This window comes from Frankliniella occidentalis, unplaced genomic scaffold (genome assembly GCF_000697945.3).
Source record: "Frankliniella occidentalis isolate FOCC.00 unplaced genomic scaffold, Focc_3.1 Scaffold37, whole genome shotgun sequence".
NCBI lineage: Eukaryota > Metazoa > Arthropoda > Insecta > Thysanoptera > Thripidae > Frankliniella > Frankliniella occidentalis.
The window spans coordinates 70,506-93,377 of record NW_026267167.1 but is presented as its reverse complement, the minus strand read 5'-3'; the positions used below and the strand labels follow the sequence as shown (position 1 = coordinate 93,377).

General features: G+C 37.3%; 5 protein-coding genes across 10 annotated transcripts in view; 3 read left to right on the top strand and 2 right to left on the bottom strand.

Annotated features, from left to right (window-relative positions):
- Window positions 1-487: 487 nt before the first annotated feature.
- LOC113205092 (armadillo repeat-containing protein 8) lies at window positions 488-6,406 on the bottom strand. Of its 2 annotated transcripts, none has more exons than XM_026420554.2 (13): window positions 6,243-6,406; window positions 5,568-5,641; window positions 5,274-5,488; window positions 4,990-5,180; window positions 4,726-4,910; window positions 4,471-4,633; window positions 4,123-4,362; window positions 3,836-4,015; window positions 3,536-3,763; window positions 3,255-3,449; window positions 3,027-3,173; window positions 2,777-2,943; window positions 488-2,684 (listed from the first exon to the last, which is right to left on the bottom strand). In XM_026420554.2, exons 1-13 carry the CDS (start codon window positions 6,267-6,269, stop codon window positions 2,648-2,650), a joined length of 2,049 nt encoding a protein of 682 aa, XP_026276339.1. In that variant the 5' UTR covers window positions 6,270-6,406; the 3' UTR covers window positions 488-2,647. The 2 variants fall into 2 exon arrangements, with proteins under 2 accessions (XP_026276339.1, XP_026276340.1); XM_026420555.2 differs by having other exon boundaries at window positions 3,536-3,745.
- Window positions 6,407-6,523: 117 nt separating this feature from the next.
- On the top strand, window positions 6,524-13,903 carry LOC113205091 (EH domain-binding protein 1). Of its 4 annotated transcripts, none has more exons than XM_026420550.2 (25): window positions 6,524-6,670; window positions 7,055-7,181; window positions 7,270-7,477; window positions 7,552-7,733; window positions 7,830-7,918; window positions 7,996-8,100; window positions 8,179-8,332; window positions 8,414-8,477; window positions 8,562-8,743; window positions 8,835-9,010; window positions 9,088-9,253; window positions 9,348-9,690; window positions 9,769-9,857; window positions 9,937-10,009; window positions 10,089-10,193; window positions 10,447-10,572; window positions 10,664-10,784; window positions 10,887-10,963; window positions 11,183-11,302; window positions 11,439-11,559; window positions 11,640-11,739; window positions 11,845-11,918; window positions 11,996-12,110; window positions 12,193-12,293; window positions 12,381-13,903. In XM_026420550.2, exons 2-24 carry the CDS (start codon window positions 7,078-7,080, stop codon window positions 12,269-12,271), a joined length of 2,973 nt encoding a protein of 990 aa, XP_026276335.1. In that variant the 5' UTR covers window positions 6,524-6,670; window positions 7,055-7,077; the 3' UTR covers window positions 12,272-12,293; window positions 12,381-13,903. The 4 variants fall into 4 exon arrangements, with proteins under 4 accessions (XP_026276335.1, XP_026276337.1, XP_026276338.1 ...); XM_026420551.2 differs by lacking the exon at window positions 6,524-6,670 and adding an exon at window positions 6,777-6,798; XM_026420552.2 differs by lacking the exon at window positions 10,447-10,572.
- Window positions 13,904-14,227: 324 nt separating this feature from the next.
- Window positions 14,228-16,896, top strand: LOC113205089 (protein l(2)37Cc). 2 transcript variants are annotated; one of them, XM_026420548.2, is made up of 7 exons: window positions 14,228-14,391; window positions 15,027-15,117; window positions 15,203-15,364; window positions 15,620-15,762; window positions 15,850-15,966; window positions 16,047-16,142; window positions 16,210-16,896. In XM_026420548.2, exons 2-7 carry the CDS (start codon window positions 15,033-15,035, stop codon window positions 16,423-16,425), a joined length of 819 nt encoding a protein of 272 aa, XP_026276333.1. In that variant the 5' UTR covers window positions 14,228-14,391; window positions 15,027-15,032; the 3' UTR covers window positions 16,426-16,896. The 2 variants fall into 2 exon arrangements, with proteins under 2 accessions (XP_026276333.1, XP_052122313.1); XM_052266353.1 differs by lacking the exon at window positions 14,228-14,391 and adding an exon at window positions 14,468-14,516.
- Window positions 16,897-17,336: 440 nt separating this feature from the next.
- Window positions 17,337-18,788, bottom strand: LOC113205090 (coiled-coil domain-containing protein 43). The gene is made up of 4 exons (XM_026420549.2): window positions 18,417-18,788; window positions 18,065-18,277; window positions 17,818-17,981; window positions 17,337-17,740 (listed from the first exon to the last, which is right to left on the bottom strand). The coding sequence occupies exons 1-4, from the start codon at window positions 18,594-18,596 to the stop codon at window positions 17,668-17,670; spliced, it is 630 nt and encodes a 209-aa protein (XP_026276334.1). The 5' UTR covers window positions 18,597-18,788; the 3' UTR covers window positions 17,337-17,667.
- A 1,176-nt stretch (window positions 18,789-19,964) lies between these two features.
- Window positions 19,965-22,872, top strand: part of LOC113205088 (ubiquitin carboxyl-terminal hydrolase 16) — a 6,024-nt gene continuing 3,116 nt past the window's right edge. Inside the window, exons 1-9 of the mRNA XM_026420546.2 lie at window positions 19,965-19,985; window positions 20,686-20,783; window positions 20,876-21,009; window positions 21,095-21,276; window positions 21,395-21,495; window positions 21,604-21,767; window positions 21,854-22,003; window positions 22,086-22,313; window positions 22,399-22,638. Coding sequence (XP_026276331.1) covers window positions 20,708-20,783; window positions 20,876-21,009; window positions 21,095-21,276; window positions 21,395-21,495; window positions 21,604-21,767; window positions 21,854-22,003; window positions 22,086-22,313; window positions 22,399-22,638 — 1,275 coding nt within the window. The 5' untranslated portion in view covers window positions 19,965-19,985; window positions 20,686-20,707. The remainder of the gene's footprint in view (window positions 19,986-20,685; window positions 20,784-20,875; window positions 21,010-21,094; window positions 21,277-21,394; window positions 21,496-21,603; window positions 21,768-21,853; window positions 22,004-22,085; window positions 22,314-22,398; window positions 22,639-22,872) is intronic.

The following is a 22,872-nucleotide window of genomic DNA, read 5'->3' as shown; positions in this document are numbered from 1 at the left end:
AGTGCACAAGAGCGGATGACAGATATCCAAAAAATTTATTTGAGTTCTAAATCAGATGTTTATTGAACAGCTGATCGTCTGTTTGCCATTTAATGGGAAAGAGAGAGGGGGGGGGGGACGAGGCGTTGTAGAGTAGATATTTGCCGGTAAACTGTGCATTCTAAAACATTGCTATGAATATATATTTTTCAAAATTTGTAATGTGTGTAAATTACTAAAGCGCATCTCAAATAAGTGTGTTTTGTCATGCATGACGAATAAAAATTTAAAAAAAAAAACAAAAAAAAAAACACTTTTTATCCTACATTACTATACTTACACCCAACAGTGTCGGCCCATGGTTTTGTTGGATATACAAATTACTGAGATAATGCATCTCTCTGTCACCGAAACCTGACAATACACTACACGTCATCTATCATTATGATGGCATGTACTTTGTCATTCACTTTGCATAGGCGAGGAGGAAATATGAAAGTACACAACATGAGAACTGGTTAGCTTCCTTGTCCTGGAAGTTTATTAGTGACTTAAGTTTTATCAATTGCATTTCATTGAAAACACAAAATGCAGCTGCAGTTATCACAACAAATGCCGAAAATGATAAACAGACAGGCAAAAAGGCATAGTGGCAGTAAGATCAGTTAATGTGTGAAAAGAGGGATTGCATTATACTTTCAGCCAAACTGTCAAAAAACAAATGAAATAAATTACAAAATTATTCAATTTTCTACTGTACATGATTGCTGAGGGCTTACAAAAACTATCATATTATAAAATATCATAAAAAATACACTCAATAAGTATTTTTTTCTTATGACTCATCATCACTATAGAAATATCATAAGTTAGAAAGAGGAGTTTCTGCCAAAAGGAAGGCTGCTTTAGATCTGACCTTCAGGATTACAGGGAAAAAGAGAAGTTGCAACATTTTTGCCAAAAGGCAAGGAGTACAGTAGCAGCTACTGAGAACAAAACATTGTGCTATGAATTCTGGATACAAAAGTCCTATTTGGGTAAGCCTGTCCATTGAAGTCTCAATTATTATCACTGAGATTTGTCTCATAGACAAGCTAGTAAAGCTGGTTGAACCACTCAACAAAAGAATTGATTGAAATAATATTAGGTAACAAAGAAGAACTGCTATGATGAGTAAGTTCAGGTAGTCACAGTTTGTCAGACAGCTTTCCAAGCTGCTCCACCTTGAAATCGCATTGAAACTTTCAGATAAAGCCAGATAGATATTTTGCTCATGCCACAAATGAGTGTTCAATGAAGATAACGAAAGTTAAACAGATTGTTCTCAATTCTTTGGCTTCATGTGGAGTAAAGTGCTCTAATCTACGTGAGCTTTGAAAGCTGATGCAAAAGGAAGAATCATTTTGTTCTTAACTAGATTGTGACCTGTGAACTGGAATTTAAGTTAGTTCATCCATCATAAAATTACGGCAGTGTTATAATTAGATAGAAAATTCTGAAAAAAGGGAATACATAGAATTATTTTTTTTAACGGTAGTGAATGTACATACCTTTTTCATTCTTCAACCAGCCTGGAGGTATTCAAGTAATTCTAATCTTTAAAAACATGTTCAGAAGCTAATGACGTATTTTAACCACAAGCGAATTTTAGGCACATGTCATTATAAAAATCAGTCCAGAAGGCAGAGGACTCCTGACCTAGGTATACAGGTTTAAAATATGTAGTACTACTATCATCTAAAGCATGAGTGTCAATTTCCAAACAGCTTTTTTCCAATACATCTAACTCTTCTGACAGTTATGGTTTTACTATATCTCAGTCTATGAGGCAAGTAAGCTTAAAGTTCACTCACAAGTTTGGAATACACTACATATAGTGCATTATAGCTAAATACAGAATAAATATGTTGTACAGAGACAAGAGTTGGTTGCTTCAACTACAAGGTAAATGTTACAATTATCTACAAATGTGGCAGACAAAAAGCACAACCAAGAGTAAATGTATCATTTTAAATATCCCAAAGTTGGGTCCTGTAGATAGGACATTTACTATCCACAAGATGATAGAGAGATAAATTTGAGAACTAGCTAAAGTGGTCTCGCACAAAGTTCTTTAGAAATTTGTAAAACCATTTAACTCAGTAAAAAGGTAAAAAGCTGTTTTCTGTCCAACTTTATCTGATCTAGCACCCACTTATTACTTCATACAAGATTAATTAATTACATACATATAAAACAAGATCATATTAATAACAGGCTGAAATTAGTGTTCACCAAATTCAGCTTTAACAACATGAAACAGTAACTATTTTACATTTTTACATAGTTTTTTTCCATTTGTACTCTGTGGACCTTCTTCAAAATTACAAAAAAATACACTTACGCTGAAAATTTTCTCAACAAGTCCATTATAAAAAATCTCTCCTACTCATCAACTGCAAAGCTTATACAACTGTACAAAATGTCTTAACAAATTGTTCACAACTACGATCACCATAAGTATTTACTCACATTTACAAAAGACTGACCAATGAAACGCAACATTGTTGGTAAATTGGTCAGTCACACTGAAGGAGCTTGACAAATATCATAAATGAAATAAAGTTCCAAAATGTACCAGTAGCTGTAATTCTGCATAAAGCCACATTTAAGAGCTTGTCTTTCTTTGTCATGCCTCTGAAAACTGTGTCATGGCTGTTTTCACTCTGAAATTTCAATAATCATGATATTAAATTAAGTCATGTTTGACACAAACTGTAATAGCAAAAGGCATTTTAGGTTCATAGCAGGGACTTACTTATCGAATAATAAGGTATCTGTTGTCATGATGAGTTGCTGTAATTGCTTGTAAACACCCATCTCTTTCAGTCTAGCCTGCCGGTCAATAGCTCCACTTTCTTCTCTCCAAACTAAATTTGAAATACAAAATATTGCAGCAACTTGCAACTTCACATTTGAGTGTGCCTAGAAACATACAAAAACATACAATATGAACTGTGTCTCAGATCTTAATAGACTGATGCCAGAGGGTGTAAACTGTCAGGTACCATGTAGTCTTGCAGCTTTTTTAACACATCTTCGTTGGACATGATGAATTCCTTGGCTGAGTCTCCATCTCCAATATTTGCAAGTATACACAACGCCTGCTCTTTCACCTCTGCTGAGTGGTTTCCCTCAAGAATGAGAACTACTGCCTGTAAATGAAAGGAGCTTTTTAGTTGAATACATCTCTTAATTGCAAAAGGCAACAATGTAGTTTCAAACATTTAACTTACTTGCATAATTTGGTTTCCATGAAGGTTCATGATATAATCAATGTGACTTTTGGTTGAGAGTAAATTACGTAGTAAACCTAAAGTTTTCATGAGAACATCAACTTCTGTATCAGAAAGTAACCTAAACATCTGGTCAGTTCCAAGAGTGTTTAAGATTTGTGATTTTATTTTCTGTTCTGCTTGAAAAGCCATGTTCTAGAACCAAAGTGAATGAAAGAGAAAGTTAAGAGCTGTGCAACGCATAGGCATTATTATTTGTATTGTTCAGAGATCTTACTTACCATGAGAGCCCAAATCCCATTTAGTCTAAGAGCCGGATCTTTCCTTCGTGTCAATTCGCAGAGCATGTCGACAGCCCCAGATTCTAAGATGGGTTCTTTTGAAGGTGAAAATTCCAATAACAAATTGCAAAGGGTAGAGGAAGCAACAGTCAGTATGTCATCAGATGCTCCCTGAAGGAGCTGCATCAAGGGTCGCCACACTGAATGATCCTTGGAACAGAAGGAGCGCTAAAATACATCAGAATCGACAAAGGACCTTCACCGCATACCTCATGCCCATGCCATTTTTTGGAGGCGTACCTGGAAGGTTGTCCTTAGTTGTTGAACAGACCTTGAGAGGGAATGCAAACACCGAATTGCAGCCAAGCGCACTTTAGCACTAGGATCTTGCAAGCCACTGACAATATGTTCCATAAGGTTATCTGTTTCTATAATTTTTTTCCTAATATCTTCATCATTTGCTCCTAAAGATGCAAAAGCCTACAGAAAAAATAAGTAAAAAAAGATTTGAAACATTTTTGCTTCTTTTTAGGCCTTAAAGAATGAAACTTGGCTTGTTATGAAGATTTCAAAGAGCAGCAACTCACCCGAAACGCAGCTTGGCGCAATTCAGCTGCTATTTTGAGTTCCTGTTCAAATATTGCAACAGGTAACCTTGAAGCAGCATGCACTCTAGGATACTTTAACAGATCTGATAAAGTTGGGACCAAATGATTTGATATAGATGCAGTTCTTTGCAGTTCAATGTCAACTTCTGTGAGGTAGGCTAATGTTTCAGCTGCCTGTGCACGCTGAAGAGGAGGACGATCTTTCTTGCAAAGCCTCACCTGATATACCAAAATAAATCAATAAAAGTATTTTTCAAGCAAAAAAAACAATACACATGGTTAATTATTGAAAACTGTACAGCATAATGGTAGTTTTACACAACTTACCAGACATGGAAGTGTGCGGTACAGAATCTTAGGGTCATCAGCGCTAAAGGCTCCAGCACGATGCAAGAAGGTAATACATCTTGCAGCAGCTAGCTGCATCTCACTTGGTCGATCTTGAGCCATCAGCATAAATAACAAATCTGGCATTGACTTATCAACAAAACTGTAAAGGCAATAGGATTTATGTGCTGTTATTTCTCTTGTGGAACATGTTAATCATGCTTATTTGTTATAAATGGTGTGCACAGAACTCACCAAGGCTCTTGTATTTCCAGGCATCTGGCTTGAGCAACACAAGCAGCAACTGTTGGATTTTGGTAGCACAAGCTTGCTAAACAAGTTAACGCATTCATCTGAACCAAAGACTGTGTTGAGCACAATAGCTGTGCTAGAACAGGCACTGCTCCTTCCTGGATAAGAAAACCTTGTTGCTCTGGAGTCTAGGGAAAGAAAAATTTACAAAAATAAAAACCTGTACCGTAAATGAAGGACAAGTAGAACAAATAAACTCAGTCATACCTTGCATGCAGCAGCCAAAATAGCAGGAACACACACTTGACATGTGACGCTCTGTGTTGTGAGATTGAGTAAGCATGGGACTATAATAGAATCCATAAATATCAAAGATACAGGGGCATTTGAAGTTTGAAATATTGTACTTAAGCATCTCAAAGTGGCCTCTGTATACTTTTGGTCACTGCTTGTGACACCTATTGAGAAACAAAACAAGAAATGTAATTGGACCAACCAAAGGGTTTTGAAGATTAGATTAGTTAAACATGTGACGTCAAATGACATCTCACCAGTGAGTAAAAGAGGAACGATGCCGAGCTCAATTAAAGATTGAACATGATGATCTGTACCCTTGGCTAAGGAACCTAATGTTACAGTAGCCTCAGTTTTCATTTGTACCGGCACAGAACAGTCACCTAACAACTGCATTAGCCTGGGAACAACGCCCTGAGAGAGCACTGAACTCTTTTGTCGATTACTTCCAATAACTGAGTTTTTAAGACACCTGAAAAATGTAAAGATACATAAATGTTTCACATTCTACTGACAATATGAAAAAGGAGCACGAGGCAAGGAATACTAACACTATGGCTTCCATACACTTGTCCATATTACTGGAATATAGATCATCAATGTATGAACGGTAGCATTCCACTTCCTGCAACATATAAGTTCTTTTAAAATATAAGAGGGGAAAACTAGAGCATTGGCATATGGAGCTGATAAGATAAAGCAAATGTAAACCTCTACATCCAAATATCCAACTTTGTAAAAAATTCACTCAATTAGAAATAAATAAATTAGTTCCTTTCAAGGTCTACTTGTCCTCAGCCAACACATTGTTAACATGGTAATTCACCAGTCATACAGGAAAAATCTAGATAAATGCAAGGATTGGGTAACAAAAAATTTTAAGTACGTTAAAAACGAGTGGCATTGCATCATATGTTAATGCGAACCAAAATTGTAACAGTGAGATGAAGATTCCAAACATTAGGTTGTAATCTGAGACTAAACAGTACAGCCTCATTCAATACTTTAGTTTTATGAAAATGCTTAGTCCCGCAAATTAGTACCGTGAGAAGAAAAATAATAAACAAGTAGAGAAATGTATTTAAAATGAGAGAAACAAAGCTTCTGAAGTGGGTAAGAGAGCTTTTCAAAATGTTCTTAACCTACAAAACTTGAAAGGTAAGTCGTTCAATGGTGCCGGGTAGTCAAAATTGACAAGTTACCTCACACGTTCAATTCACTCTTACCATAAAAGGCTGTTTGACAGGTAACATTTCTTGACAAAAAATCAATGTTGAAAATTCTGATTACGATCAAAGGAAAAAAACAACAAAGAAAACAATTACAAATGTTCGTAAATCAACTACAGATTTGGGCAACGCCTTCAGAACCCTGCAAACGCACCGCATGAATCGGCGCCTAGTTTATGTTGTTGTTGTTGTTTGTCTTTTGTGAATGGCCTGCCGACTGACGTTCGGCCAGGGTTTCTCGATTCGAGTACGAGAGCAAAACAACAATTTTTCAGCTACTAACCCTTTTTTGTTTCATCTGTCAGCCATGTTTCAGCTACAAAGCAGAAGAGATTGCGAAGGCTGTCAACTGATTTGTTTTCTATTTTGTTGACGCCACGGTCTTGTCACGCCGAGGTGGTGCCTCTTAAACTCGCCAAATAAGGGTAACCGCTTTTCTTTTTTAAAAAAAGTTGTCATTTGTAGTGGCCCTCTGCACGACCCCTGTGCTTGCCAAGGCCGAATGGAATGTCGTGAACTCATCATGAACCTCTGTAACTTCGGCCGGTGGCTGGTACAAATGAATATAATTTTGTGTGTCACATTATCTAGCCATTTTTTCTTTCTTTGTATGTTTTCAGAGAGAATAGCTACTTGTTTATTAAGATGCAATAAATTGCTTATTGTCAGGATTGTCAGTTGTTTGGATGGAGTACATCGTGATTAACAGTTTTATTTATTTTTGTGTGTCTCTAGTTTTGAGTGTTGTAATATACCAGGAAGAATTTTCTTAAATGTAAACTTACTTTAACTTTTTGTTTTACTTCTAGTTTTCAAGCATTTCGGTTGAACCATGGGTTCTGTGTGGAAGCGACTTCAAAGAGTGAACAAGAGAGCAGCCAAGTTCCAGTTTACTGTGTCTTATCATCAAATTATATTGGAGACTACTCCCCGCTGGTGCGTTAATTTATCAGTTTCAATTATTTACTTTTTTGCAGTGCATATTTTCTTGTTGGCCAAATCTCACGCATTTTCTTACTTTCAGGCAACCAAACAGGTTGAGCGTGGTCTTAAGTCGGCGTAGTCGAAGAGTTGTGGCTGATCATTTACCATGGGAACCTACCATGAAAAATCCACTAGTTGGTCATGTAGTTTGGGCAATTCCCGACAACAAAGAAGTTGCAATCACCCTGTTTAAAAACCAACGCACCAATGAATTTGAGGATAAGGAATGGACATTTATTCTAGAAGATGTAAGTTAGCGCACTACCTCAAACAATTAATTGACAAAGCATCTGTCATTAAATGTATAAATTTTTGTCCTAAGGTATCAAGTAATGGCAAACGTCGTCAAATAGCAAGTTCAAATGTGAATATGAAAAACTACGCTAGTTTTGCCTCCTCTCAGCAGCCACTCACTGTCTCCTTCCGACCAACCACAAAAAAAATAATAAGTGCTTCTCTGGAGTGTACTTTATCATGTGTTTTTCTTAGAGAAGGGAAAGCAACGTAAGGTTCTTCTGCTCTGCTGTCATGCTGTTCATGTTGATTGGATCAAACTGTATGCTACTATTTTTTTTTTCTGTGTGTGCTTTCTTTTTTTAGTGATGAGGATATGCAGAGCATGGCAAGCTTGATGAGCGATGTTGCTGCTGTTGGAGACTTCGATGATGAGGATGATAGTATAAACAATGGTAAGATTGCTTTGCAGAGAGATCTGAATGTATTCTTACTTAACTTCAAAACTACAACATTGTCTATCTATTTGTAGATTCAATGCAGCAATCTATGCATGAAGTTCTTGATCTGACAGCTCAAATGGATAAATTAACTCAGAGCTTAAGTGGATCAGAATTTGCCAGTACACCTCTCAGTAGTATGTTTTCTCACATTTTATACTTTCTAGTTGGATATCACAAGAAATTGTTTCAACTTTTTTGTTTTTGTGTTAAAGTTTCCAGTTTGACATCCTTTCCTAGAGATGACCTTACTCCTGTGGCGAGTGAAGGATGTGCAGATAGTGGGTTCCCATCTTCAAATCTTGTGGATGGTAATAGCTATGAAAATGAAAGAAATGATTTTGCTAAAACACCTACTAATCATGAAGAGTAAGTACTGTGTAGCTTTTTGAAAGTGCATTTCATATCTGTAAAATATCAATTTAACACCACTTCTATGCAATTTCCTAGCATCAATGGGGACCAGAAAAATGTTAGTCTGAGCTTGGAGCCAATTCTGAGGGAAAAGGATGATGTAGGTTCTACACAAGTTCAATACACATTGCTTACTTCTTTAATTAATTAACTATTTTTTTTATAATTAATTTGTTATGTCCAGTGTCAACCATCTATCCCTACTCACAGAGCTGGAAAAGAAACCACACCAGGGCAGGATCTTTTAGAATGGTGCAAGGAAGTTACTGCCCACTATCCTGGTGTGAGGGTTACAAACCTCACTACTTCCTGGCGAAATGGTCTAGCTTTTTGTGCCATCATAAACCATTTTAGGCCTGATCTAGTGTGAGTTTTTGTTGTTTTCTATATTGCACTGATCAGTTTGCCGATCTGATTGTTAATAATTTTCTTAAATTATTACCATGATTGTTCACAGAGAAATGGACCACTTATCTCCACAAAACGTTAGGCACAACTGCAAAATTGCCTTTGATGCTGGTGAAGTTCTTGGTATTCCAAGAGTCATTGACCCTGCTGATATGGATGTTCTTACTATTCCTGACAAGCTCGCTGTGATGACTTACCTCTACCAACTTCGGGCACATTTTACAGGTTTCTATTGTGAAGTAGATATTGCACTTTGCATTTTGTCTCTACTGAAAGATTTTACACTTCTTTTATTTTTATAGGTCATGAACTAGAGGTTCAACAAATTGGTAAAACAGCAAATGAGTCGAGCTATATGATTGGTCGCTTTAACTCAGACACAAACACTGATATAACTGTACAGCTATTTAGTCAGGAAATATTAAACCTTAGGAAAAAGGACTTTGTTTCCCCCAAAAGCTCAGGAAGGTAGATATAAAATTTAAAATATTTGTCTTCCAAATGATTGGACTTTAATCCAGCTTCCCGGTTTGTAAATAATCTCATGTAAAATTTTGTTCAGATCCAACCACTCTGATTCTGGAGAAGTTGCTGATGATGGCAATGGTTTTGCTGGTAGAAACAGTTCATCTCAGCCATCTTCACCTTGTTCAGTGCAAACCCGCTCACCGAAAAGCCCAGTATCGGCAAACTCCCAACAGCCCCCTATCTCCCCCTTTAAGGAATCTCGTCAAAGTTCTTTGTTGCGTTTACGCCTTCCGCTTGTGAGCTCTGTCGATAACAATTCAGACTGTAATTCACCCAATTCTGTTCGCGATGTGAAAGATAAAATCCTTGCTGGTTCCAAAAGCATACTGGGAAAGGTACTTTCCCCATCAAAAGAGAAGTTATCTTCCAGAGAGAAAGTAAGAATTGTGTCTTGTGACGACTTGTCCCCAATGCTTTGTCGGTCTTATAGACTAATCTGTAGTGTATTGTTATAGAGTAAATCACCAACTTCACCATTAGAGCGCCCTGCGCTAATGACACGCAGGCAGTTGACAGATCCCTTTGGATCAGATGACGAAGAATCGTATGTATCATTTTAATTATATCTTGCACTCTCCAACTTAAGTATAGAGTATAATTTTTTGTTTTGTTTGGATGATTAGAAATGGGCCTGGAGATAAGAAATCTCTCAATGTTACACAATCTGAAATTTCACAAGAAAACTCCCCTAATAGTGTAAGTGAATCGTTTCTCTAGGGACACTACATAGGTAACCTGTTCGACAATGTCACTCATCTTCATTTTCATTACTCAGGAAAATGTTGGTGCTGCAACTCGTGGTAGCAGAGAAAATTCAGGTAGCAGGTCTAGTATTACACCTGCTAGTGAGAAAGCCGAGACAGGCAGCTCTTCACTCAATGTAAGATTCTACTTATTTTTTTGTGCTTAAGTGTGATTTTGCAATTCTAGTCATAGAGTGATTGCCTAACAAGTACACTGGTAAATCAGAGGTAGAGGACTTTGCACCTTTTAAAGGCACTAACTTTTAATGCCTTTGCAAAGGTCGGAATTTTCTTATGATCCCCTAGAAAGGTGCAATGTCTCACCTTAGGTTTCCCAGTGTGTGACCTTTACCCCTTAATATGAGTGATGCATGTTGCATGGTTTGACAGCCACTGTTGACAAGACATGAGGAGCTGCGTGAAAGAGCCAGGCAATTGTTACAACAAGCTCGTAGGGAAGCTTCATCACAGATTGGTATCAGTCCTGCAGTTACACCAGCAGGTGAAATAACTCAGGTCAGAAATTAACGTAACCTCTACGACACAGGGAAATTATACAATTAGTCCTTAAAATTAAATCTTATTTGTCAACCTTGATCTTACTTAGAATGACCAAGACCGTCATCAACAGTTGAGAGAACGAGCTCGACGCCTGATAGCTGACGCTCGTCTTGGTGTGGCAGCTTCGGCAGACATTACACCTTCAATAGAAAAATTGCCTTCTTCAGGTATATCTTTCTGTTGGTTGTGATTTTCAATTCTGCTAATTTACTGAGTGTATTTCAGCTTTGCTTTACTTACAACGATTTCTGATGTTATTGTGGGACCAGATATTCAATCACCAGGATCAAGTGGTTCTCCACAACGCCAGCTTAGTGTTCAAAGTAATAACAGTTCGCCCAGTAAGGTGTGTGTTACATTCTTATTTAAACTACATTTTTGCTTGGAATAATGGTAATTCCTGTTAGTGCGACTCCACTGGGATCACGGGCCGAAAATGTTATAACGGGGAAATCGTTGTATCCGGGGGTCGTACTAACGAGGATTGACTGTAGATCTAAAATCAAAGAACCACCCTTTCATGGTTATTTCACTGGATATGGTAATTGTTTTCTTTATTTTCCAGCAATTGGGCTCAGGTCAACAGTCATTTGACAGTGGCTCTGGAAGAATGGCTCCATCTCTACATTCATTTACATCATTGATAGATAAGATATCCCCTGAACGGTCACCAGAACATAAAATGGTAGGCTCAATAATGTTGTGCCCTGTTCACATTATGTATGTTATGTGCTATGTGTCACAGTGTGGACAAGATTTCACTTTGTTTTATTTACTTGTAAAGCAAAAATTCCAAAGGAAGTAAATTTTCAAAATTTCAGGTGAGCAAAGAAGTTGGAAGCTATATTCAAAATGAACTAGAGGCTCTGGAAAGAGAACAGAAACAGATTGATCGTCAAGCAGCAATCCTTGAGAAGAACCTACGCTCTGTTATGGAAACTGGTATTAATTTGTCATAAATGATCTAGCTGGACTGTAACTTTTTGTTTTATCTTATTCAATATAACTGGAATCATTTATAGGTGCTGATAAGGAACGAGAAGAAAGTCTCATGTCAGAATGGTTTACTTTGGTCAACAAGAAAAATGCCCTCATTCGCCGTCAAATGCAGCTCAACATACTGTAAGTATCTCTGGTTACGGAAACTGTCTTCCTCACCAAATTCAGTAATTGTTCAGACTTGTATGTATTTAAATTATGGTTCTTGTTTTGTTTTTTGGTTTTTAGAGAGAAGGAAGATGACTTGGAAAGAAGGTGTGAGCTTCTGAATAGAGAATTACGTAGTATTTTGTCAATGGAAGGTATGTTTGTTGCAAGTCTGTGAAACACATCAAGTTTTCACCTTTTCCACTGGTAACTCTTTTAATTGCCGTTGCAGATTGGCAGAAGACTGAGGAACAGAAAGTACGTGAAACTTTACTACTTGATGAGCTAGTGTCTATTGTTAACAAGCGTGATGAACTTGTTCATCATCTTGATTCTCAAGAGCGCGCGTAAGTCCCCAACTTTGAGTGCTTGTACCTTGTCAGTATATGGTGAAAAATTAATATGTATGACATTTTGTTTTGTTGATAGGATTGAGGATGACGATGAAATTGTTCGTGACTTAAGTCGAGGTTTTGGTCAAAAGAAACCTAATTGCTCTGTTCAGTAAAGGTATTTTATGAACATGTGAGGTATGTTATGCCGCATACATAAATGATGTTGTATAATTGTTCTCACTCATTAAATCTTGTGGGGCTGATGCATGTATTTCTTTCCAGCTGTGATGAAACTGTCAATTTTTTGCGAACAAAGAGGTTGAGACTGCCAAAGATGAGCTTATTGATCTATTATTGTAAAACCACAAAATACTATTGAATATTTGTTTTCTATCTATCTATAATTTTATTGTAAGTTATTGACTAACTTTTAATTATTCTTTGAATTCAAGATCTGTGATTTGTTTCACATCAGTCAGACAATCTGATATTGAGTATTCTTTTTTTAATGCAAACATCTGATTTGAGAGAAGTTATTTACATTGTTTAGAGATTTGTCAACTTAGGTTGAATTTTCTCATGAGCAATTCAAAATGAACTTCTCGCTAACAGTGTCAGGTTAGTTTATTGTGTCGTGTGACTTATTTAAAATGCTGGTTCATATTGATGATTTTATCTAATCTACCGTATTGGGTATGTTATATTGAGAACAGATTGTTATAGAGATTTTTCTCTGCCAGCAGGAGTAACTCAGACCATCCATGTCAAAACAGTTGGTATTATTAATATTTAATTCCTTACTAAACCCCAGGGATTGCTTTTTATTTTTCCTGGAAGAGGTTTTGTTAGGTATGTGTGTATTGTATCAAACTTCTTTGATGATGTATACTTTTTAACTTGTGATAATTTTCCTTGAAACAAAAAAAACAAACAAAAAAAAAACAAAAAAAAAAAACAGGCTGACACTCAGATTTTCTAGTCCATTTATAATTAATTTGCCAAGACTTTAGCGGTCTTGTCTATTTACTTCAAAGTTATTTGTCTTGTTTACCCCATTAATGGATTTATCTTTCAGAATGTTGTTGATCAATCAATGTACTAACCTTAAGCATTTTCCCTTTTGTCAACTATTCTTAGGTGAAACAAATGTGCTAATTGAACCAAAATCTTGACCAGGAAAGTTGTTTAGAAATCAAAACAGTGTGCTATCTAAAGAAACATGCAATAGGTTAAGCATTTAGTTGATAAGCAAGTCTGTGAACTAAGATATTGTTTCTAAGATTGTTTAAGTTATTTAAGTTTTTTTAAGTAGTACAATTTTTTCTGATTTCCGTGTGGTGTGAACTTGAAGTTTAATTGTTTTCCATACTTTTAATAAGCTTGGCTATAGCATGGTTTTATATTATGTAATTGTAGTTAGCAGCAACCATGATAAAACCTGTGAATTAATGTAAATCTAAGGCCTATGCGATGCTCAACTAAGAACACAGAAATGCTTGCTCTTCTGTTATTTTGAAAACCAAAGCACCACAATGAATAAACCCATTACTGCCTTTCTTGCCAGTCAAAAATGAGTAATAATGATTGCTCGATATTATGCCTTTTGCACATAAGAGGCATGGATATACTTTGAAGGACCATTGCATTGATCCATTGAAGATAATGTTTAGACTATCAAACTCTTGTGATTTTTAGTATAATACGGAAAAAGTTCTGATTTTCACACTATTATTACTATTATTATAATAAATGGGCTGAGCTCTACAAACTTAACTTAGCCTAAATAAAATTAATGCAAAGCCACACTGCTCTGTCTTTGTTTTACATTTCTACTCCCTGCTAATCTTTCCTGTCTCACAATACAGTACAGTTCAGCTTACATCAAACAAATTTCTCTCTCCCGGTGTCTATTATGTCCCATCAAAATCATCAACCACCACTTCTAGAATTTTTTCCATTAGGTTGTCCAATAATACTCTTGCGTGTAGGCTAAGAAAAAACGAAAAACGTCCAGAAAAGGGCTACAGCAATCTTGAAAAAACTTTTTACATTTGAACTACGCGCCTCTACGCGCGTGCTTGGGTGGTGCATTGTGGGTACCCAATGAGCGCGCTTCTCCTGGCCAGAGCTCGCTCTGCTGCTAGAATGTCATGTCCTACTCCGCCTACTCCCGTACTCTAGATGTGTAGATGTGAGCGAGTGAGCAGAAGAAGAGGCAATAATTGAACAGCTAACCGCTCTCAACCGGCAACTCTCGGCTTTCTTTTTCGTGAAATCGTGTTGAGCATCCTTGGTAAAGACTTTAAATTATTTTCTGGTGGGAAGAAGTGACATTTGCCATCTCATATTGTTGGTTCGTCGTGCCTCTACGGGCTACGGTTAACCGGCCATAGTCCGCATGCTGGTGCAATACCGTCGGTTTGTTATGTGATCAGAAATTACTTTTGTTGCTGTCCTCTCGGTCTCTCTGCTGCTAGCTTTCAACGGACATGCCGTTTCTGATCAAGGATACCACTGTCTTGTTTCAGTTTATTTGTTGAGGGAGCTAAAAGTTCATTTCGTCCCACTAACCTCTCTTAACTTCAGATCAATGAGTGACCAAGACCTGAACTCTCACAGTATAGTTATTGTATATAGAAACTAGATGTAGAGTCCTTTGAGCTCCACTGTTTTGTGTTACCATTGGTTTACTTTTTACTCTCTCTAGTCGGTCTTAAACCTTTCGACCCAATGGCCATGGGGGACTTGACTGTGTTGAATACGTAGCTGCTTAAATCAACAGGAGTCTGATTGGAATGGTTGCACTACTCTGCGGACATTAATTAGAACAAGTTGTAAATTTTTGTTCCCAACGTTCCCTAAATTTAAGTTATCATATGTGACTTATAATAACCAATATCAATTGTAATTATAAAATGTGTGTTGCAGGTTACAATGGCACAGGCATTCGTACGACTGAGTCAGCTTGGCTTTGGTTTAGCAACAGCTGGTGTTATTGTAAATTCAGCTCTATTCAATGGTAAATATTTCAATCTATTCAATAGTAAATACAATTTTATTTTTCATTACAAGTGTGATACTAAAAGCCATCTTATCTTTTCCAGTTGATGGTGGCTTTAGAGCTGTAATATTTGACAGGTTTAAAGGGGTCAAGCAAGATGTTATTGGAGAAGGAACACACTTCTTCATCCCATGGGTTCAAAGACCTATTTTATTTGACATTCGTAGTCGGGCCAGAAATGTACCCGTTATGACTGGTAGTAAAGGTATGAAAGTTTTAATTGCAATTTGAATTAGAACGTTGTTAGTTTTGGAGCACACTCACCCTTTTTTGGTGTATTGGTGGGAATGCACTTTCTGATTCTCCCTATAGCTCTTAAGTTCTGGGGTAAGGGTGCCCAACTCATGCTTAGCCTAAGACGCCTGCCTCCAGGCTGTGCGTTGGCTAACAGTGGGCAAAGGGTCAGCCAGTTCTTAATCCAACTTAATGTCACAGTTGGTAATCTAAAATTTGTTTCCAGATCTTCAAAATGTTAATATCACCCTTCGAATCCTGTTCCGGCCTATTCCTGACCAACTTCCGCGTATTTACACCATCCTTGGTGAAGACTATACTGAACGAGTTTTGCCCTCCATCACCACTGAAGTTCTGAAGGCTGTTGTGGTAAAGTTATTTCTTTTTATTGATAAATAAGCAGTTTGTTTCAAAGGCATTTCCTTATTAATGTGATTGTATTTTTTCCACCCACAGGCCCAGTTTGATGCTGGTGAACTGATCACTCAGAGAGAGTTAGTCTCACAGAAAGTAACTGAAGATCTCATGGAAAGAGCAGCACAATTCGGAGTTATTTTGGATGACATCTCAATTGTACGTACAAGCATGAAGATTTGACTTAACAATTTTATTTTACTTTTGAGCTTACAGTTCTGTGTGCTTCTGTTCCCTAGACACATTTAACTTTTGGCAAAGAGTTCACGCAAGCTGTTGAACTTAAGCAGGTTGCTCAGCAAGAGGCTGAGCGAGCTCGTTTCCTTGTCGAAAAAGTAAGTGGACTTCAAGTAATTTTTCTTACCTTTCAACCAAAAATATTTACACATACTCTTATGTCAGGCCGAGCAAACGAGGAAAGCTGCAGTCATCTCTGCTGAAGGTGATGCACAGGCTGCTATTTTACTGGCTAAATCTTTTGGAGAAGCTGGTGAAGGTTTGGTTGAACTTCGACGAATTGAAGCTGCTGAAGATATTGCCTACCAGTTGGCAAGATCAAGACAAGTATCTTACCTTCCTTCTGGTCAAAATATTCTTCTCAACTTGCCAGCTCAGTAGACCCAAATTAGTGAACACTACCATCTCTTAGTGACAATAGTTTCATGTGGTTGGGCTACATTCCTGATATTTGGGAAAGTCAAATTAAAAACTGTTATTAGGTTTATGGCCAATTTACAGTGAATTTAATCTGGGCCCATTGCTATCATACTGAAAATTATTCTGTTCCTGTAACTGTACATATTTTTATTCTTACATCTGTTGTGAATTTGAATGCATGATTTTGTTTTTTTAGAGCAGAACTCATCTAATTCAAATTTAACTACTGAGAAGTTGCATTTGAAAGGATTGGATTATTACCTTGTAGATTGTTGCATTTTTCAAAACCTTTATTGATGTATCTTGTAATTTAGTTTATTTGTCCTGTATTGTTCATTCTTTTTACCTCAGATTTTTCTCCTAGTTTATTCTGTTTTGAGCTGTGTGTTCATCAATTACGACATATTTTGACAATACATACCTCTTAATGAAGATTGCACCCTTCTTTTACTCTAGGATCTGGGTAACACAATGTTAAAAATGTAAAGGTGACTTCAGAAATCTTAATTTTATTGAGACCCTAAGTTCTAAACAGCTATGCTGAGAAAAAGGCAATTCTGTATCAAAATACAAGAAAACATAATGTACGAGTCAGACCTCAATCGGAAGTTTCTAAAGTCATTGAATCTTTTGTGGTAGATTTAGTCAGCCTGAAAGCTATCCTTCAATATTTTTTTCTTGCTTCATTCCAACCCAATCCAAACCATTCAAAATTGCTCTTTGAACGAAGAGGAAAATGAGTATGCACAGGGTGCAGTGGGCTAAATTAGCAATTATGACTGATTTGTCATCACAGCAAATAATCATTTTGAAGCTTTGACTGGTTTAATCAGTTAATGGGATGGCTTACTTAACAAGACTAAATCCATCAGTCCCATCACACATCTGCAAATTTATTATGCAAAATTAAAATTATCTTAAGACAAACACTTCTACAGCTGAAGCATTTTTATTAACAATAAATAGAGAGTCATTCCAGAAGGATAAGTACTGTCCAAAATTCATCACAGATGCATCTTTACCTGCAAAGTTTGATAAACAAAAAACATCTATTTCTGCTACTTTATAAGTAAGATTGTTATATCACATAAAACAGAAACTTGGCCAAAGATTCCCATGAAAGGGAAATCTGCAATCCATGAATTAATTAAAAGAATGACTCCAATAAATTAATTTGAAAGATCTAAAATGAAAAGCTGAACATTATCGTCTTCTCTCAGACTTTTGGGTCTTTCGCTTTTCTTTTTTTTCAGCTTGCTGCTGTTTCTGCTTTTCTCTGGAAAATGAGAAAATCATCTGTTATTACCTAGTACACATAAGATTTAAGATCTACATTTAATTAAATTTACCAACCTATCTGCTTTGTCTTTCTCTTTCTTTTGTTGACTGTCAAGTCTTGCCTGCTCCCTCTTTTCCTTTTCAGCCTGTTGGATTGACAATACATTGGTATTCTTCTCAATGCCAATATCATCACCTTCTTCTTCTTCGTCGAAGTCGCATTCGTCCTGAACTTGGATCTAGAAGAATATCCATTGGGATTGAGAACTAGAATTTCACTGAAATAAACGGAGGAAAAACAATTCATCGCACAATGACTCACTTGACTATACTGAGCTAATATAGCCTCTCGAAGCCGTCTTTCTTCTTCAGTATATTGCTTTTGCTGCACTGTCTGAAGAGTTTGAGACTCTAACAGCTTGACAAGTTTCTTTTCAACATCATCTTCATCTGTTCTTCCTTCGGTGGTTTGAGATTTCATTCCTTTTTGCCATTCCTCAAGAATTTCTCTACAAAGCTCAGATATGTCATTTTCCTGTAAAGAATAACACTTCATAAGCAACCAAACTATTATCAGGGAAAGTAATTACTATTTTAAGAACATTAAACATGTGAGATTGCAAAAGTTATGAAAAAGCACTAGAAGGTGAATATGGCCCAATCAAACTACGTACGGTAATTTCAGAAATTATGTCTTCTAAAGCTTCTATCTTCTCGTCGTTGCTTTCGTCTCCGTTTAGAATTCCCTTGATGTAAGAACCAAAAACTCCTTCATCTGTATTCAAATCCCGAAGTTTGCATCCGAGCCAAGCATCAAACTCAACCTCGCACGGTTCCATAGCCATCGCGGCCATGGTGCTCACGAAACACTGGTTGCCGCGGGCCGGACAGTCAGTTGAGACTAGTTCAGAGTAAAATGTAACTTTGAAAAAGGCCAGCCGAGCCAGCAGGTTTCACACAAACTCTTGCGTTTTCTGGCGAAAACCAGATGCTTTCATGGGCAACGAACGACGGACGGGGATGAAGGGGAAGGAGGAAGAATGCAAAGAGTGACAGGAACACCAGGAACATGAAAGCAAGAAGTATGACAAGTTTACGATGTTATACAGCTATGAGAAAATTTGTCACTTTCAGCTCTAGCTCTCTCTCTATTTGAGGCGTTTTACTCCCATGGTTTGACGTAGTTTGACGATATCAAGATGCGACAGAGTCTTAACAGAGTGGTCCACGAGCGGTAGGCAACTCATCGCCAAGTTCCTGGGGCTCAGATTCACAACTCGTTCACAACTCTGTGCCTGACACACGAACCGGGCTTTGTTCACAATATGCTTCTCCGTTGTTGGGTCTTCCCCTGTGTCTTGCCCTGTGCATTTCAGTTGAATCCCCGACGATTGGGCGGCCGAATTTGTACCCTCTAGTATTTTTATCTGTATTAGATCGTGAGGGGTAGAAAATCTCGGGCAATGCAGATACTGTTTCTTGACTTTACAATTTTGAAAGGCATTCTATTCGCCGCGCGGTCGCAAAAGGGGTTGTGCCCCCACCACTGATTTCGTAGCCAACCCATAAGTAAAACCGTAGCCTTCATACCTTAATTTTTTCTCTAACTAAGGTAAGAAATAGAGTGAGACTATTTGGTAAACGCAATTTCAGTTAATTTTTGGAATGAAGAAATCATATGTGTGCGTAAGATGATTTTCACCCTCTGCACGACAGTGTTGGAAGGTTGGTAAAAGAAGACGTACCTGGAAAGCAGCCAGCCAGACAGCAGCAGCAGATGAGCGAAGTAATCACTAATCTAGAATTTTATTTACCAACTGCTGGCTAGGGATGGAAAATTAATTTTTTTTAATCGATTAATCGTTAATTGTCGCAAGAACGAGTTAGTCGACAAAAACCGATTAACTGACTCGATTTAATCGAACAAATCAATTAATCGACCGGTTAATTGCTTTTCGAAAAGTGAAAGCTGGGAGGCCTTAAATATGCTGAAAATAATCGCAAATTTCAATGAGAACGCATTTATTGGGTTTCTATCAGGTTTTAAAGAATTAAAACATTCAGAATTCAGAACAATGAAAATAAAATGACGTTGGCAGCGCCGCGTTGAGTGGTGGGGTAGGAGAGGGAGGAGGAAGGAAGGCAGGGCGGGGGGCGGGTGGGGGCAGCCGAGCAGCTCGGCCGGCAAGCGGAGCGAGCGGCAGCAGCAGCAGATGGCTCAGTCAGGCGCGTTTGCGTTCTAGGTTAGGTTGTTCGGGAGATAAAATCTGATATTTTGCACGCCATTTTCTCGGCTTTCCTGAGAGTTGGAAAGATCAATTAATCGTTATTTTTTAACCGATTACCTTATTAATCGACGTTAAAAAATTGATCGAAATTTTCGATTAATCGACTCGAATTAATCGATTAAGCGGTTAATCGATTATTAATTTTCCATCCCTACTGCTGGCAGCTTTCTCGTCGCCTATTTTGATTGTTTTCATCTCCTGTACTGACAATATATTTTGTCACGTCATTATTGGTATACTATGCATTTTAACTCGTGAAAAATATTGTTTATTTTAGGTTGCGCATGTGGTTCAAATTTAACCTCAATATTTGCATTCATTCACGTTTACTATTCTGTCTGCAATAATCGCTTTTCTGCTACGTATTAATAAAAATTAGTTATTTTAATCTTGGTATTTTATCATTTATGTTAGTCCACCAGTTTTCTTTTGGTACCTACCCGTTTGATGTTTATCTATTCAGACATCCTTTCAGTACCTGTTGTCATAGTTCTTTGTTAAGTGTCCTCATAACAGCTATGAATGATTCATTCAAACACATCTTAGTAATACTGTCATAAATATTTGTTTGAAACATGGTTTTATTGACGTTAAGTTTGCTTGGGAATCAGTCTTATTGTGCCCTAATATTTAAGTGTGTATGTCCTCTCTTAAGGTCTAGGAAATCATCTCTCATCATGGCACGCAAGAAAACTAGACAGCAGGATCCCAATGATTCATCGGACTCGGGTGATGGCAATGGGGGAGGACAAGGTAAAATTTCCATGTTGTTTCTGGTTTGTTTTCCTTCTGTTTTGCAAATCACAAGTGAAGTTTTCTGGTAACCATCCGTCAATTGCTCCTAGGCTCAGCCAACCCATGCGCCTGCAAGCACATAGCAAGAGCTGTACAGTTAGGAGTAGTAAAGAAAAAATTGAAAGGCGGAATCAGAACATCATGCGATACATGTGCCAAACAGACAAAGAATGCCAATATTGTTGTAAGTTATGTTTTTCACATATGTAGGTGCTCTGTACAATACATAGTTTTGCATCTGTGTGTAATCGACATATTTGACTTTGCAGCCTGATGTTTCCTTATGTAATGAAAATGAGTTAAGTGATTCAAATTGGACCTATTGGTTCTGTCTTGCGTGCGCACACGTTGGTTGTGGACGCGGTCAGCACAAGCATGCTATTGCTCATTTTAATACACCTCGCTCAGAGCAGCATGATTTAGTTGTGGATATAGAGTCATGGAACGTATGGTGGGTTAGCTGTCAGATATTATTACTGCATACTTCTATTGTGATAACTGTTATCTTTCAATCTTGAAATTTTTTTTAATTTTTTTTTTTTTTTAAATTTTTTTTTTAATTTTGATAGGTGTTATACTTGTGAACAGAAAATGGCATTTAACTCAACAAAAAAGTTGCAGGAATGTGTTGAGTATGTTCGGCGGCACATACAGACATCTAAATCTGTTGGTTAGTTGTAGTCTAGTTTGAATTTAATTGAAGGGCAGGTGAACATATTTTGAGAAAAGGGGATTATGACTGCCCTTATTCTCATTTTTTCTGGTATTATTCTTCCAGAATCTTCTTCAGTTCAAAGCCCTAATTTAGTTAATGTTTCTCAAGCTGAGTCTACTGCTGCAAATAGCTCAACAGCTACTGCTGTAAATGACAAGGATGTTAAAGTGAGAACAAATGTGCCCGTTGGTAGTTCTAAAATTGCAGCCAAGCCAATCAAAGTTAGGGTGAGTACGTGGAAATTCTCTGGAGAAAATCGAGAGATACTGAAGGAAAAACATTGTAGTGCATTCAAATTACTCTTTCTATCCAGGGTCTCATGAATCTGGGAAACACTTGCTTTTATAACTCAGTGCTTCAATGTTTGAGTGTCACTCCTTATCTAACCAAAGTTTTGGAGAGGCTTACTTGTAGTGGGGAAGAATTTACTCTACCAGGAGATGCCAAATCAGAAGATTTTAAGGTTGGTCTTAAGAACTCACAGAATATTTCTTTTCTGAATATCAAGGTAGCATTTATAATTAAGTTGTTATTTTACTTTTTAGGCTCCTGCTGTCCTTGGACAGCTTGGGGATTCTGGAGCAATAACACTTGCACTTTTATCTACATTACTGGATATGAGAAGTCCTGACCTGCATGCAGACACAATTCGACCACAAAAACTTTTAAAACAAGTTCAAGATTCTTTTTCCCAATTTCGTGGAAATGAACAGCATGATGCTCATGAGCTCTTGCGACATCTTCTAGAAGGTGTCCGATCAGATGACCTTAAGGTATGATTTAACAATTTAAGTAAATGGCAATAATCATTAGCGTATAAATCTTTGATTGATTGGCTGTGTGTTGTTGGTTTTTTAGCGTTTTCAACGAGTAATTTTGGAACAACATGGAATTTTTGGATCTGTGAAGAATGGTGTTGATGATCATGTTAAGAAAAGAATGAAATTGTATGGCCAACAACTGCAAGATTTTATTTTGGGGGTAGAAGGCATCTTTAAAGGACAGTTAGTAAGCATTGTTGAGTGCCAGGACTGCAAACACCATTCAACTCGGTTTGAGAGTTTTCTTGATCTAAGTCTTCCAGTTATGGAAGATAAGGTGAGTTTCATATTTTACATTACTGTACTTTGTGGCTTTTATTGTTATTTTTTTACTCGTTCTTTACCAACCCACTTTCCCTTCTCGTTGGTAGGAAGAACGAGTATTGTTCTCAGTGCTGTGTAACCCTTTTCCTGTTCCTGTTTTCATCTCAGAACACACAACACCTACAGACATGACAATAGTACCACTGTAAAGCGGGAACGCTGGTCTCAATTAAAGCAATGAACCTTT

What these genes read in the sequence shown, in the direction of transcription:
- LOC113205092 (XM_026420554.2), bottom strand. Translation starts at nt 6,269, where the DNA reads ATGTTACCTGTCAAACAGCCTTTTATG. An exon ending in TGCGCCAAGCTGCGTTTCGG is followed by an intron (nt 4,016 to 4,122) that starts GTGAGTTGCTGC and finishes TTTTTTCTGTAG; the next exon opens with GCTTTTGCATCTTTAGGAGC. An exon ending in GATACCTTATTATTCGATAA is followed by an intron (nt 2,685 to 2,776) that starts GTAAGTCCCTGC and finishes TTGAAATTTCAG; the next exon opens with AGTGAAAACAGCCATGACAC.
- LOC113205091 (XM_026420550.2), top strand. Translation starts at nt 7,078, where the DNA reads ATGGGTTCTGTGTGGAAGCGACTTCAAAGAGTGAACAAGAGAGCAGCC. An exon ending in TGCCAGTACACCTCTCAGTA is followed by an intron (nt 8,101 to 8,178) that starts GTATGTTTTCTC and finishes TTTGTGTTAAAG; the next exon opens with TTTCCAGTTTGACATCCTTT. An exon ending in ACGCTCTGTTATGGAAACTG is followed by an intron (nt 11,560 to 11,639) that starts GTATTAATTTGT and finishes AATCATTTATAG; the next exon opens with GTGCTGATAAGGAACGAGAA.
- LOC113205089 (XM_026420548.2), top strand. Translation starts at nt 15,033, where the DNA reads ATGGCACAGGCATTCGTACGACTGAGTCAGCTTGGCTTTGGTTTAGCA. An exon ending in AAATTCAGCTCTATTCAATG is followed by an intron (nt 15,118 to 15,202) that starts GTAAATATTTCA and finishes TATCTTTTCCAG; the next exon opens with TTGATGGTGGCTTTAGAGCT. An exon ending in CGTTATGACTGGTAGTAAAG is followed by an intron (nt 15,365 to 15,619) that starts GTATGAAAGTTT and finishes ATTTGTTTCCAG; the next exon opens with ATCTTCAAAATGTTAATATC.
- LOC113205090 (XM_026420549.2), bottom strand. Translation starts at nt 18,596, where the DNA reads ATGGCCGCGATGGCTATGGAACCGTGCGAGGTTGAGTTTGATGCTTGG. An exon ending in ACATAATTTCTGAAATTACC is followed by an intron (nt 18,278 to 18,416) that starts GTACGTAGTTTG and finishes TATTCTTTACAG; the next exon opens with GAAAATGACATATCTGAGCT. An exon ending in TATTAGCTCAGTATAGTCAA is followed by an intron (nt 17,982 to 18,064) that starts GTGAGTCATTGT and finishes ATATTCTTCTAG; the next exon opens with ATCCAAGTTCAGGACGAATG.